Consider the following 13221-nt stretch of genomic DNA (forward strand, 5'->3'; position numbering starts at 1 on the left):
ACCACCAGGGAAGGCCCTAGTTATTAAAAAATATTGTCTATATTCCCCGTGGTGTACAATACATCTCTGAGCCTATCTTACACCTGATAATTTGAACCTTCCCCTCCCCCACCCCTATATTGCCCACCCACCCACACACACTGGTAACTACTAGTTTGTTCTATCTGTGAGTCTGCTTCTTGTACCTTATCATCACTAGTTTTTCATATTTCACAGCCCATTTTGTAGATGGAAACATTGAACTTAAACTGATGAGGGCATGAGTTTCCCAAAGACTAATATGGGAAAGTCCAGAGACTGGAATCCAGGTGTGCTGAGAAACTCCAGAATCTAGGTACTTCACTGCACTCTGTCGAAATTATTTTTGACTATGAATGGCTTTCAGCTTGATGGAGGTGGGGCAAGGACCCCAGATGGGCCGCAAAATACCATCAAAGGTCTGGAGTGGGGGCCGTGACAGGATGTGGATGAGAAGGTCCTGGAGATGAAGTTAGCCAGGGGCGCTAGACTTTAGAACACAGTGAGGAGGTACAGGGGAGGGACTTCCCTGGGGGTTCAGTGGTTATGACTTCATCTTCCAATGCAAAGGGTGCAGGTTGGATCCCTGGTTGGGGAGGTAAGATTCCATATGCCTCATGACCAAAAAACCAAAGAATATTGTATCAAATTCAGTAAAGACTTTAAAAATGGTCCACATCAGGACTTCCCTGGTGGTCCAGTGGTTAAGAATCTACCTGTCAAAGCAGGGGACACAGGTTCAATCCCTGGGCCAGGAAGATTTCACATGTGTCAGAGTAACAAAGCCAGTGCACCACAACTACTGAAGCACACGCAGCCTACAGTCTATGCTCTGAAACAAGAGAAGCCACTGCAGTGAGAAGCCCACGCACCACAATGGGAAAGTAGCCCCACAACTAGAGAAAGCCTGTGTGCGGCAATGAAGACCCAGCACAGCCAAAAATAAATAAATAAATAAATAAAATTATTTTTTAAAAGTTCTTTATGGGAGCTTCCCCAGCTGCCCAGTGGTTAAGACTTCACCCTCCCAATGCAGGGGGGTCAGGTTCAATCCCTGGTCAGGGAACTAGATCCCACATGCCACACTTGCATGCTGCAGTGGTCAAATAAATAAATAAATAACTCAGCAAGGCTGGCTTTAAAAAAATAGGATTTTTTTTTTAATCTAAAAATTTTTTTCTAGAAATAAATCGTCCACATTAAAAAAAAAAAAAATCTTAAAAAACAAAAGAAAAAGAACAAAGCAGGGGTTTCATCTAGTATGAAAGAAGGCTGGGGACAGTTCCAAGGATCAAGCCCCCAGGCCAAGGAGAGCTTGAGGTTCTTTGAGGTCCCTTTGAGGGTGCTGCTGGCTGAACCCCCAAGTCTTGGAAAACCAGGGCTTTCATAAAGGAAATTCCTTTTGAAGATGGGGGTCTCAGTGAGCATACAATCCCTGGACCCCAGGAATTCTGGACACCTTTGACTCCTCTCTTTCTTCCACTTGCCCCCTCCCCATACCAGCAAACACTGGTGGCTTCAGCTAAAATCTATTCTGTATCCACCTTCTACCCCCACTCCCCCTGTCCCTACAACCCCTATCCCACCCCCTACCCCCCACCCCCCCCCCCCCGCCGTCCTGGGCCAGGCTACTATAACTCCTCACTCTGAGATGAAATTTTCAAGTCTCAGTGTCCACAAGCAAAGCCTCTAAGACCACAGTCACGTGCCCTTGGTATGTACAGTCTGTGACAGATTTTGTACTACTAGTGGGGGTGAGTGACTTGATTCACTGATACTAACTAGTATTGTCACAATCCTACAATCCTAGGTGGTCTTCCTTCATCTTGTAGCTACAAGATTGTTACTGGTTTCCTGAGGCTGCCATATCCAAGGACCAACAACCAGTGGCTTGAAACAACAGAATTGTACTTTTTCACAGTTCTGGAGGTTGGAGATCTGAAAATCAAGGCATCTGATTCTTTCAAAGGCTTTAGGGGAGAATCTTTCCTGGCCTGTTCGTGCCTCCTGGAGTTTGCTGGCAATCCTTGGGGTTCTTTGGTGTGTATTGCATCGCTCCAATGTCTGCCTCCAACTTCTGTCTGTGTCTCTGTGTGTCCTCGCCTTTTCTTTACAACACATGGAATACAAGAGCCCCCTCACCCTTACCTCTGCAAAGACCCTCTTGTCAAATGAGGTCCTGTGCTGAAGTTCTGGGTGGACATATTCAAGCACGACAGTCATCAAGAACAGATGCCCTCTGGGGCTCCCCTGGTGGTCCAGTGGTTAAGAATCTGCCTTGCACTGCAGAGAACAGGGGTTCGATCCCCAGTTCAGGAACTAAGATCCCACATGCCGCAGAGCAAGTAAACTGGTGAGCCACAACTACTGAAGCCTGTGTGCCCTAGACCCTGTGCCTTGCAACAAGAGAAGCCCGCACACCACAGCTAGAGAAAGCCCACGCGTAGCAACGAAGACCCAGCACAGCCAAAACAAAATTAAAAAAAAAAAAAGAAGAAAGAAAGAAAGCAGGTGTCCTTCAAGGCCACAGAGCAACAGAATCGAAAGGCACTGTGGCATGTTGACAAGATCTGGCCCCTCCTCTGGTCTCCTCGCTTCCTATTGAGCAGGTGGTTGGTCATGTGACCTCCATTAGGGGTGGTCCCACCCCGGGTACCAGAGAGGCTGGGAAGATGGAGAGGGGCACATAGATATTTGGGGACCCCTCTTTGATGGCACTAGTGATACAGAACCTGCCTGCCAATGCAGGAGACATAGAGACTAAGATTTAATCCCTGGGTTGGGAAGATCCTTTGGGGGAGGAAATGGCAGCCCACTCCAGTGTTCTTGCCTGGAGAATCCCATGGACAGAGGAGCCTGGCGGGCTACAGTCCATGGGATAGCAAAGAGTCAGACATGACTGAAGCAACTTAGCACCTCCATCCCTGGGGCTTCCCCAGTGGCTCAGCAGTAAAGAATCCACCTGCCAATGTAAGAGACAAGGGTTCAATCCCTGAGTCAGAAAGATCCCCTGGAGTAGGAAATGGCAACCTATTCCAGTATTCTTGCCTGGGAAATCCCATGGACAGAGGAGCCTGGTGGGCTACAGTCCATGGGGTCCCAAAGGGTCAGACACGACTTAGCCCCTGAGCACCTTCCTCCCTGAGTGTTGTGGCTGTATCCCAGGATTCAGCAGAGTATCTTATCTGTAGTGGGTGTTCAGTGAAGGTTTGTTGAATAAACGAATGAGTGTCAGAAAGGTGGGGAGGGTGGTGTTAGTTGCTAAGTTGTGTCCGACTTTTTTACAACCCTGTGGACTATAGCTCCCCCAGCTTCCTCTGTCCGTGGGATTCTCCAGGCAAGAATACTGGAGGGGGTAGCCATTCCCTTACTCAGGGGATCTTCCAGACCCAGGGATGGAACTCAGATCTCCTTCATTGCAAGCAGATTCTTTACCATCTGAGCCACCACAGAAGCCTGGGGAGGGTGGAGAGCCATATAAATAAAATTGAGGAGCACCGTGGTCCACTTACTCTGCAGACAGGGGACCAGCAGCAGCTGGAGGGGACTTCCCTGCATGGTAGAACGAGCCTGGTCCCTCCCTTTGACGGACATCCCCAGGGAGGGGCACGGTTGCTCCCTGGCAGGTTCAGACAGGCAGAGAGAGCCCCGCGGCTGTGAGAAAGCTGAAGCTTCCTTCCCCCTTCCTGCCTGCCCTCTGCGCACCCTCCCTGCTGCCACACAGCTGATGAAGTGCTCGTGGAGGACCATGATGGCAGCAGAGGAGGCTTCAAGCTGCCAGGTTCCCTGCCGGCCCTGGGCATCCATCGTGAGGATGACTATCTCAGTGCTTATTATCACGGGCACATGCTACCTCATCTGCAACCTGTACTTCAGCCAGCAGCAGCAGCCGGATTCAACCAGGGTAAGTCCCAAAGGGAAGATAAGAGAGAGGGGGAGAGACAGGTGTATGCTACCTGGGGACCTCCGGGTGGGGACTGGACCCTGGGGTGGGGGCCGAGGGGAAGCAAGTGGGGAAAAAAAGCAGAGGGGTGTTGAGCAAGAGAACAGAGGAACAGACTTATGACCAAAAAACAAAAGAAAACAAAAATCAGAATGAGACGGATATAAATCTGCCAGGGGGACTTCCCTGGTGGTCCAGGGGTTAAGATTGCGTGCTTCCAATGCCGGCTGTGTAGGTTCGACCCCTGGTTAGGGAGTTAAGGTCCCACAGGCCCCCCAGAGTGGTAGCAACAGCAAGAAAAATCCGCCAGGAAGAAAGATATCGTAGAAAGGAACAGAGAGAGAGACCAGAGCAGGAGGTAACAAGCCGGGGCAAGCCTGCCCGCCAGGGGTCTCTGGCTCAGGATAGTCAGCTCTGCCTGAGAGGTAAACCCCGGGGTGGAGATCCCAGGCTGGAGGGTGCATGTGAGAAAGATACATTCCATATGGGCCTGGAAAATTATTCGTCTTTGTGGTTCCCCCAGCAGGCTGACTCAGAGGCTGCTAGGGGCTTCACGGAGTTGGGGAAGGGCAGTTCTGGGACCTCCAAGGACAGGGGGAGCCCTGGACACCCACCACAGGTGCCAACTTTGGGGGTTACATCAGGTTTTGCAGGCAAGAGAGGCACATGTGCGAGGCGACCTGGGTTACATCCTGGAAACTAAGAAGTTCTTCTGAAGGTCTTCTCTTTGTGCTCAGGGCTAGTTCAAATCTACTTCCTCTTTATGAGCTCTTCACAAAGGCTCCAAGTCAGCCCCATGGAATGAGGGGTGGATAGAAGGATGCACTAAGAAAAAAGTGCTCTTGACTCAAGGGATCACTCCAGACCCCTGACGTTTATGTGCTTAGGTCTGTTTTCTTTTCTTTCAGTGGGACTTAGCAGAGCTCCAGCTGAATCACACAGGTAACCAGGGATGTGCATGTGTGTCGGAGAAAGAGAATAGAAGGTGGGTGGGGGAGAGAGGGAGAGAAAGAGAAAACGAGAAAGGATGAGAAAAAGAAAGAAAGACAGGGCGATGCAGCGGTCTGTTTCTGGGTGCCTGTTTCCCTTCTGGGCATTTTATTTTCTCCCATGGGAGAGCTCTAACCAACTCAACCAAGCTAATAGCCATGACTAACATGCCTTCGTTCAAGTCACAAATGTTAGTTCGGCAGCTCCCACGAGGCATGCTCTGTTCTGGGCGCCCGGATTGCCAACATAACAGAAATCCCTGCCCTATTGGGGCTTCCCTGATACCAAAGGGATCAGAAAATAAATAAATGAACAAGTAAAATATGTAGCATGCCAAGTAGAGTGAAACACGCACCTGGTACTTTTGGGGGAATATTAAGTACGGGAGGAGGATCAGGCATGCCAGGGTTGGGTGTGCTCTTGAAAATGTGGTCACCAGGGAGGGTGTCCCAGCGAAGAGGGCTTTAGAGCAAGGACATGAAGGAATGTGAAGGAGGGTGCCTTTTGGCAGTCCCCTCCCAGCCTCTCTCTAACCCTCTTCCTCTTTGGGTCTCTCCCACACTCATCCCCAGCAGTTTGGGTGTGTTCATTCCATTTTGTAACAAATGGAAACCCTATTCATCTTCCATTTCATTTGATTCATCATCAGCCCCTCTTTGGGGGCTTTCTGATTCGGCTGCTATGACAGAAGAACAGAAAGGCTGACATAAGGCTTTTCTCTCATGGTGTCGGGGGCTGTGAAATACAAGGTCAAGGCACCAGCAGGTCTGGCTGTCTGGTGAATGCCCTCTTCCTGGTTTATAAACAACCAGTCATCTTTTTGCTGTATCTTCATATGACGGAAAGGGGAGGAGGGGAAAGAGAACTCTCTGAGCTCTTGCTCTCTCTCCCTATCTTTCTAAATTGAGACAGAGTTGACATATAACATTGTATACATTTCAGGCATACAACATAGGTCTATATTTGTACAAACTGATCACCACAATATCTTGTTAACACCCATCACCACACACAGTTACAATTCTTTTTGTCTTGTCATGAAACTTGTAAGATCTATGCTCTTTAGTTCAGCTCAGTTCAGTCGCTCAGCCATGCCCGACTCTTTGCCGACCCCATGAATTGCAGCACGCCAGGCCTCCCTGTCCATCACCAACTCCCGGAGTTTACTCAAATTCATGTCCATCGAGTCGGTGATGCCATCCAGCCATCTCATCCTGTCGTACCCTTCTCCTCCTGCCCCCAATCCTTCCCAGCATCAGGGTCTTTTCCAATGAGTCAACTCTTCTCATGAGGTGGCCAAAGTATTGGAGTTTCAGCCTCAGCATCAGTCCTTCCAATGAACATCCAGGACTGATCTCCTTTAGGACGGACTGGTTGGATCTCCTTACAGTCCAAGGGACTCTCAAGAGTCTTCTCCAACACCACAGTTCAAAAGCATCCATTCTTCGGTGCTCAGTTTTCTTCACAGTCCAACTCTCACATCCATACATGACCACTGGAAAAACCATAGCCTTGACCAGATGGACCTTTGTTGGCAAAGTAATATCTCTGCTTTTTAATATGCTATCTAGGTTGGTCATAACTTTCCTTCCAAGGAGTAAGCATCTTTTAATTTCATGGCTGCAATCACCATCTTAGCCGCTTCCAAATATACAACACAGTACACTTAACTCCAGTTACTACACTGTACATTACATCGCCAGGACTTAGTTTATAACTTTTTCTAAGTTTGTGCCTCCAACCACCTTCACGTGTTTCACCACCCAGCCCCCACCTCTGGCAACCACTGATCTGTTCTTTGTATCTGTAGCCATGTGTTCGGGTTTTATTTTAGATTGCACATATGAGTCAGACAGTATTTGTCTTTCTCTGACTTATTTCACTTTAGCATAAAGACCTCTAGGTCTACCCATGTTGTCACAAGTGGCAGGATTTCTATCTTTTTATGGCTGAATTAGATAGATAGATGGGCTTCCCTTGTGGCTCAGCTGGTAAAGAATCCACCTGCAATGCTGGAGACCTGGGTTCAATCCCTGGGTTGGGAAGATCCCCTGGAGAAGGGAAAGGGTACCCACTTCAGTCCTCTGGCCTGGAGAATTTCATGGGCCATATAGTCCATGGGGTCACAAAGAGTTGCACTAAGCAACTTTTACTTTCACTTTAGATAGATAAATAGATGTGTGTTTATAATATCACATGTATAATACATAGTAATATATATATCACATCTATATCCATTTTAGGTATATGTGTAATATAGATATAGATATACATAAATACACACATATACACACATACTGTGCTATGCTTAGTCGCTCAGTCGTGTCTGACTCTTTGCAACCCCATGGACTGTAGCCCCCCAGTCTCCTCTGCCCATGGAATTCTCCTTGCAAGAATACTGGAGTGGGTAGCCAGTTCCTTTCTCCAGCAGGTCTTCCCAACCCAGGGATTGAACCAGGATCTCCTGCATTGCAGGTGGATTCTTTACCAGCTGAGCTACCAGAGAAGCCCCACAATACATACATATGTGTATATACACACGTGGGTACGGGGCTTCCCAGTGGCTCAGGGTAAAGAGCCTGCCTGCAGTGGAGCAGAAGCAGAAGACTCAGGTTGGAGTCTCAATCCCTGGACTGAGAAGATCCTCTGGAAAGGGCATGGCTACCATCCCAGTGTTCTTGCCTGGAGAATCTCATGGACAGAGGAGGCTGGTGGGCTACAGTCCCTGGTTTCGCAGAGTCAGACACGGCTGAGGGACAGGGCAGGAGCACACATAGGTATACTGTGTATAGTGCACATGAATGTATGGATATGGGCTTCCCTGGTGCCTCAGGCAGTGAGGAATCTGCCTGAAACGAAGGAAACGACCTCCTGTCAATGCAGGAGACACGGGCTCAATCCCTGGATCGGGACGATACCCTGGAGAAGGAAATGGTAACCCACTCCAGTATTCTTGCCTGGGCAATCCCATGGACAGAGAAGCCTGCCGGGCTACAGTCTGTGGGGTTGGAAAGAGTGGGACACGACTTAGCAACTAAGCCACCACCACCTTGTATAGATATATGTGTGTGTGTGTATATTACATCTTCTATATCCTTTCATCCATCAGTGGATATGGGGTCTCTTTTACAAGGTCTCCACCTTCTTGCTCTGAACACTTCTGAACACCCCACCTTCTAACACCGCCCCCTTGGAGGTTAGGCTTGGACATGCGAGTTTGGGGCACCCCCTCTACAGCACTCCGTTTCCCTACATCTGCATCCTTCCATCCCTCCCCCACAACCCTCCCAGGGTCGCGGCAGGACCCCAGGCTGCGCTGGCAGGGGGGCCCCGCCCTGGGACGCTCCTTCCTGGCTGGGCCAGAGCTGGACGACGACGGGCAGCTGCGGATCCAACGTGATGGCATTTATAGGCTGCACATCCAGGTGACATTAGCCAACTGCTCCTCCTCCACGTGGACTGCCGAGCCCCAGAGAGCCACGCTGACGGTGGCCATCTGCTCCCCTGCCGCCCACACAATCAGCCTGCTACGCCTCAGCTTCCAGCGCGGAGGCTGCTGGGTCGCCTCCCAGCGCCTCACCTTCCTGGCTCGCGGGGACGTTCTCTGCACCAACCTTACTCTGCCTCTGTTGCCTTCCAGAAACGCTGATGAGACTTTTTTTGGGATTCAGTGGGTGGGCCCTTGACCCTGGCACTTCCTAGCCCAGGTTGTTTAACACACTTTTTTTTTACTTTCTCTTTCTTTTTCTTTCTCTTTATCTTTCCTTTTCTTTCTTTCTTAGCTTTCTTTTTCTTTCTTTTTTCTTTTGCTTTGTTTCTTGTTTTCTTTTTCTTCTTTTTCTTTCTCTTTTTTCCTTCTCTTTCTTTCTTTTTTTTTTTTTTTTTTTTCCAGCCCCCTTCTAGCATGTGAGATCTTAGTTCCCCAGCCAAATGTGGAATTCACACTCCTTGCAATTGAAGGGCTCTCTCAAGTGCATTGTCAAAGCATAGGAATATAATTGATATTTCTACATTCATTTGGGGGTTTGGGGGCTGTTTTTTTTAATTAATATTAAAATATTTTTCTAAAAGCTCTTCCTTTCCAAGTATGATACTTTTTTTTTTTTCTCATACAATATGTGGGTCACTTCACACTTGTATCTTTAGGATAAATTTCTAGAAGTGGAATGGCTGGATCCAAGAAGGTGTGTTTGTAATTTTGATATTTATTAACAAATTGGCCTCTATAGGTGTTGAATCAATTTAGATTTTTAGTCTACCATGTGTGAGCATGGCTGCTCCATGGGATATGAAAGAAAGCTTTTTCTTTGTCTTATTTCTAGTAAAAGGGAAGCCTGACTGCCCTCCATACTTCAGTGTCACTGAAGTCATTTATATTTTCTTTTCTGTAAAAGCATGTGTAGACACTCTTTTTTTTTTAAATTGTGGTGAAATTCACATAACATAAAATTAGCCTTCTTAAAGTGGACATTCATATAACTATATTCAATATCTTGTAATAAAACAAAATGGAGAAGAATATGACTCTCCAAACACCACAAGTTGTCATTTCTCTAGCCTGTGGTGGGGACATGCACAGAACTTAGGGAGAAGAGTTAGTGGTGACTCATAAGTTAAGAACAGAATGGAAGAGAGACTGAGAATAGAATCTCCTGATAGTGCAGAAATGAGCATACAATAGGGAATATATACTTTCAAAAGGTATTTTTGTATATTCTCCGGTACTTTTGTGATAAAATAAGATAATAATAAGGCTAGCATTATCCTGATACCAAAGCCAAAGACACTACAGGAAAAGAAAGTTATAAACCAATATACCTGACAAGCATAGATATCAGAATCCTCGGCAAAATATTAACAAACCAAATTCAACAGTACATTTGAACGGTCATACACATGATTCAGTGGGATTTATTCTAGGGAAGCAAGGATGGTTCAACGTGTGCAAATAATCAATGTAATACTCCACATTAACAGAATGAAGGATAAAAACCATATCAGTAGATGCAGGAAAATCATTTCCCAAAACTCAACATTCATTCATGATAAAACACTCAACAGATTGGGTATAGAGGGAGCTTACTGCTGCTGCTGCTGCTGCTGCTGCTAAGTCGCTTCAGTCGTGTCCGACTCTGTGTGACCCCATAGACGGCAGCCCACCAGGCTCCCCCGACCCTGGGATTCTCCAGACAAGAACACTGGAGTGGGTTGCCATTTCCTTCTCCAATGCATGAAAGTGAAAAGTGAAAGTGAAGTTGCTCAGCCGTGTCCGACTCTTAGCGACCCCATGGACTGCAGCCTACCAGGCTCCTCCGTCCACGGGATTTTCCAGGCAAGAGTACTGGAGTGGGTTGCCATTGCATTCTCCATAGAGGGAACTTACCTCAAGATAATAAAGGCTATATATGATAAGTCCACAGCTTACATCATATTCAATGGTAAAAAACTGAAAGCTTTTCCTGTAAGATCAGGAACAAGACAAGGATGCCCACACTCTCACCACTTTTATTCAACAAAGTACTGGAGGTCCTAGCCAGAGTAATTAGGCAGAAAAAGAAATAAAAGACATCCAAATGAGGAAGGAAGAAGAAAAATTGCCTCTATTTGTAGATGATATAATTTTATATATAGAAAACCCTAAACACTCCACCAAAAAATGTTAAAATTAGCAAACAAATTTAGTAAAGTTGCAGAATACAAAATCAATATACAAAAATCAGTTTTGTCTCTGTGCATTAACAGTGAACTATCAGAAAGAGAAATTAAGGAAACAATCCCATTTATAATTGCATAGAAAATTTAATCAAGGAGATGAAAAATCAATTTACTGAAAACTATAAGACATTGATGAAATTGAAGAGGACACAAATAAATGGAAAGATATTCCATGATCATGGATTGGAAGAATTAATATGTTCAAAATGTCTATATTACTCAAAGCAAACTATAGATTCAGTGCAGCCCCTATCAAAATTTCAATGGCACTTTTCACATAAAAAGCAGTCCTCAAATTGCATGGAGGCACAAAAGACCCCAAAGAGCCAAAGCAATCTTAAGAAAGAAGAACAAAACTGCAAGCACCATAGTTCACGATTTCAAACTATATCACAAAGTTAAAGTAATAAAAACAGCATAGTATTGGCATAAAAACAGACACACAGATCAGTGGAACAGAAGAGAGAGACCAGAAATAAGTATATGCATATTTGATAAATTAATTTATGAAAAATGAGCCAAGAATGGGGAAAGCCAGCCACTTCAATAAATAGTACTGGAAAAACCAGACAACCACATGGAGAAGAATGAAACTGAATCGTTACCTTACACCATACACAAAAATAAACTCAAAAAGGGTTAAAGATCTGAACGTAGTGGTAACTTCCTTAATACTGATCTTGGCAATGATTTTTTTGGATTTGACACCAAAAGAAAAAGCAACAAAAGCAAAAATAAACAAGTTGGACTATATCAAATTAAAATACTTCTGTACAGCAAAGGAAACCACCAACCAGAGGAAAATACAACCTAGGGAATGGGAGAAAATATTTGTAAGCCATATATCTGATAATGGATTGATACACAATATGTATAAGGAACTCATACAACTCAATAGCCAAAAAAATCCAACTTTTAAAAATGAGCAGATGGACTGAATAGACTTTTTTTTTTTTAACAAAAAAAGACTCACAAATAGCCAACAAGTATATGAAAAGGTGCTCAACATCACTAATAATCAGGAAAATGCAAATCAAAACCATGATGATCACACCCATCAGATGGCTATTATTAAAAAGACAAGTGTTGGCATTGAAGTAGATAAGTAGAAAGAACCCTGGTACTCTGTTGGTAGGGATGTAAATTGGTGCAATTGCTATGGAAAGCAGTATGGAGACTCCTCAAAAAGTTAAAAATAGAACTACCATATGACCCAGCAGTTCCTCTCTTGGGTATTTATCCAAAAATTTTAAAACACGAATAAGAAAAGATATATGAACCCCTGTGTTCATTGCAGCACTATTCATAATAGCCAAGATACAGAAACAACCTAAATCCCCAACAATAGATGAATGGCTAAAGAAGTTGAGATAGATAGAAAGATGATGGAATATCGTTGTTTAGTTTAGCTAAGTCATGTATAACTTTTTTGTGTGACCCATGGACTATAGCCCTCCAGGCTCCGCTATCCATGCGATCTTCCAAGCAAGAATACTGAAGTAGGTTGCCATTTCCTTCTCCAGGGAATCTTCCCGACCCTGGGATCAAACCCACGCCTCCTGCACTGGCAGTTGTGTTCCTTCCCACTGTGCCCCCAGGGAAGCCCACAATGGAACCTTACTCAGCCATTAAAAAAGAATGAAATCTTGCCATTTGAGATAGCTTGGATAGACATAGAGGGTATTATGGTAAGTGAAATAAGTCAGATAGAGAAAGGCAAAAGCTGTGTGATTTCACTTACATGTGGAATCTTAAAAAAATAAATGCATGAACAAAACAGTAACAGAGTTAGAGGTACAGAGAACAAACAAGTGGTTGCCAGAAGAGAGTGGAGTGGGAGAAGGAGAGAAATTTGATGAGGGAGATTAAGAGGTACAAACTTTCAGTTGCAAAATAAGTGAGTCGTGGGTGTGAAATTTAGTGTGAAGCATATAGTCAGTAACTATGTAATACCTTTGTATAGTGACATATCATAACTAGATTTATAGTGGTGATAACTTTGAAATGTATAGAAATATTGACTCACTCTGTTGTGTACCAGGAACTGACACAGTGTCGCAGGTCAATTATACTTCAAAAACAAACAAACTCACAGAAAAAGAGATCAGATTTGTGACTGCTAGAGATTGGGGGTAGGAGAGAGCAAGAACTGGATGAAAACAGTCAAAGGGTACAAACTTCCAGTTATGAGATAAATAAACACTAAGGATATAATAGTATAGCATAATAAATATAATTAACACTACTTTACATTATATATGATAGTTGTTAAGAGAATGAATACTGAGTTCTCACACCAAAGAAGATTTTTTCTATTTTTGAAAATTTGTATCTATACAAGATGATAGATGTTCTCTAAACTCAATAATCATTTCATGGTGTATGTAAGTCAAGTTATTACACTGTGCTAAGTCACTTCAGTCATCTCTGACTCTGCAACCCTCTGAACTGTATGCAACCTGCCAGGCTCCTCTGTCCATGGGATTCTCTAGGCAAGAATACTGGAGTGGGTAGCCTTTCCCTTCTCCAGGGGATCCTTCCAACCCAGGGACTGA

At 45.0% G+C, this 13221-nt stretch overlaps 1 protein-coding gene across 1 annotated transcript; it reads left to right on the plus strand.

Annotated features, from left to right (window-relative positions):
- Window positions 1–3574: 3574 nt before the first annotated feature.
- On the plus strand, window positions 3575–9021 carry CD70 (CD70 molecule). The gene is made up of 3 exons (XM_061149281.1): window positions 3575–3922; window positions 4870–4903; window positions 8243–9021. The coding sequence occupies exons 1-3, from the start codon at window positions 3575–3577 to the stop codon at window positions 8635–8637; spliced, it is 777 nt and encodes a 258-aa protein (XP_061005264.1). The 3' UTR covers window positions 8638–9021.
- The last annotated feature ends 4200 nt before the right edge of the window (window positions 9022–13221 follow it).

The sequence above is a fragment of the Dama dama genome, chromosome 9, assembly GCF_033118175.1.
Source record: "Dama dama isolate Ldn47 chromosome 9, ASM3311817v1, whole genome shotgun sequence".
In the NCBI taxonomy this organism is placed as follows: Eukaryota; Metazoa; Chordata; class Mammalia; order Artiodactyla; family Cervidae; genus Dama; species Dama dama.

Bases quoted from the DNA above. Each gene is read 5' to 3' on its own strand.
- CD70 (XM_061149281.1), top strand. From the start codon at position 3,575: ATGGTAGAACGAGCCTGGTCCCTCCCTTTGACGGACATCCCCAGGGAG. The intron at 3,923-4,869 runs GTAAGTCCCAAA...CTTTTCTTTCAG, and splicing joins AGCAGCCGGATTCAACCAGG to TGGGACTTAGCAGAGCTCCA. The intron at 4,904-8,242 runs GTAACCAGGGAT...CAACCCTCCCAG, and splicing joins GCTCCAGCTGAATCACACAG to GGTCGCGGCAGGACCCCAGG.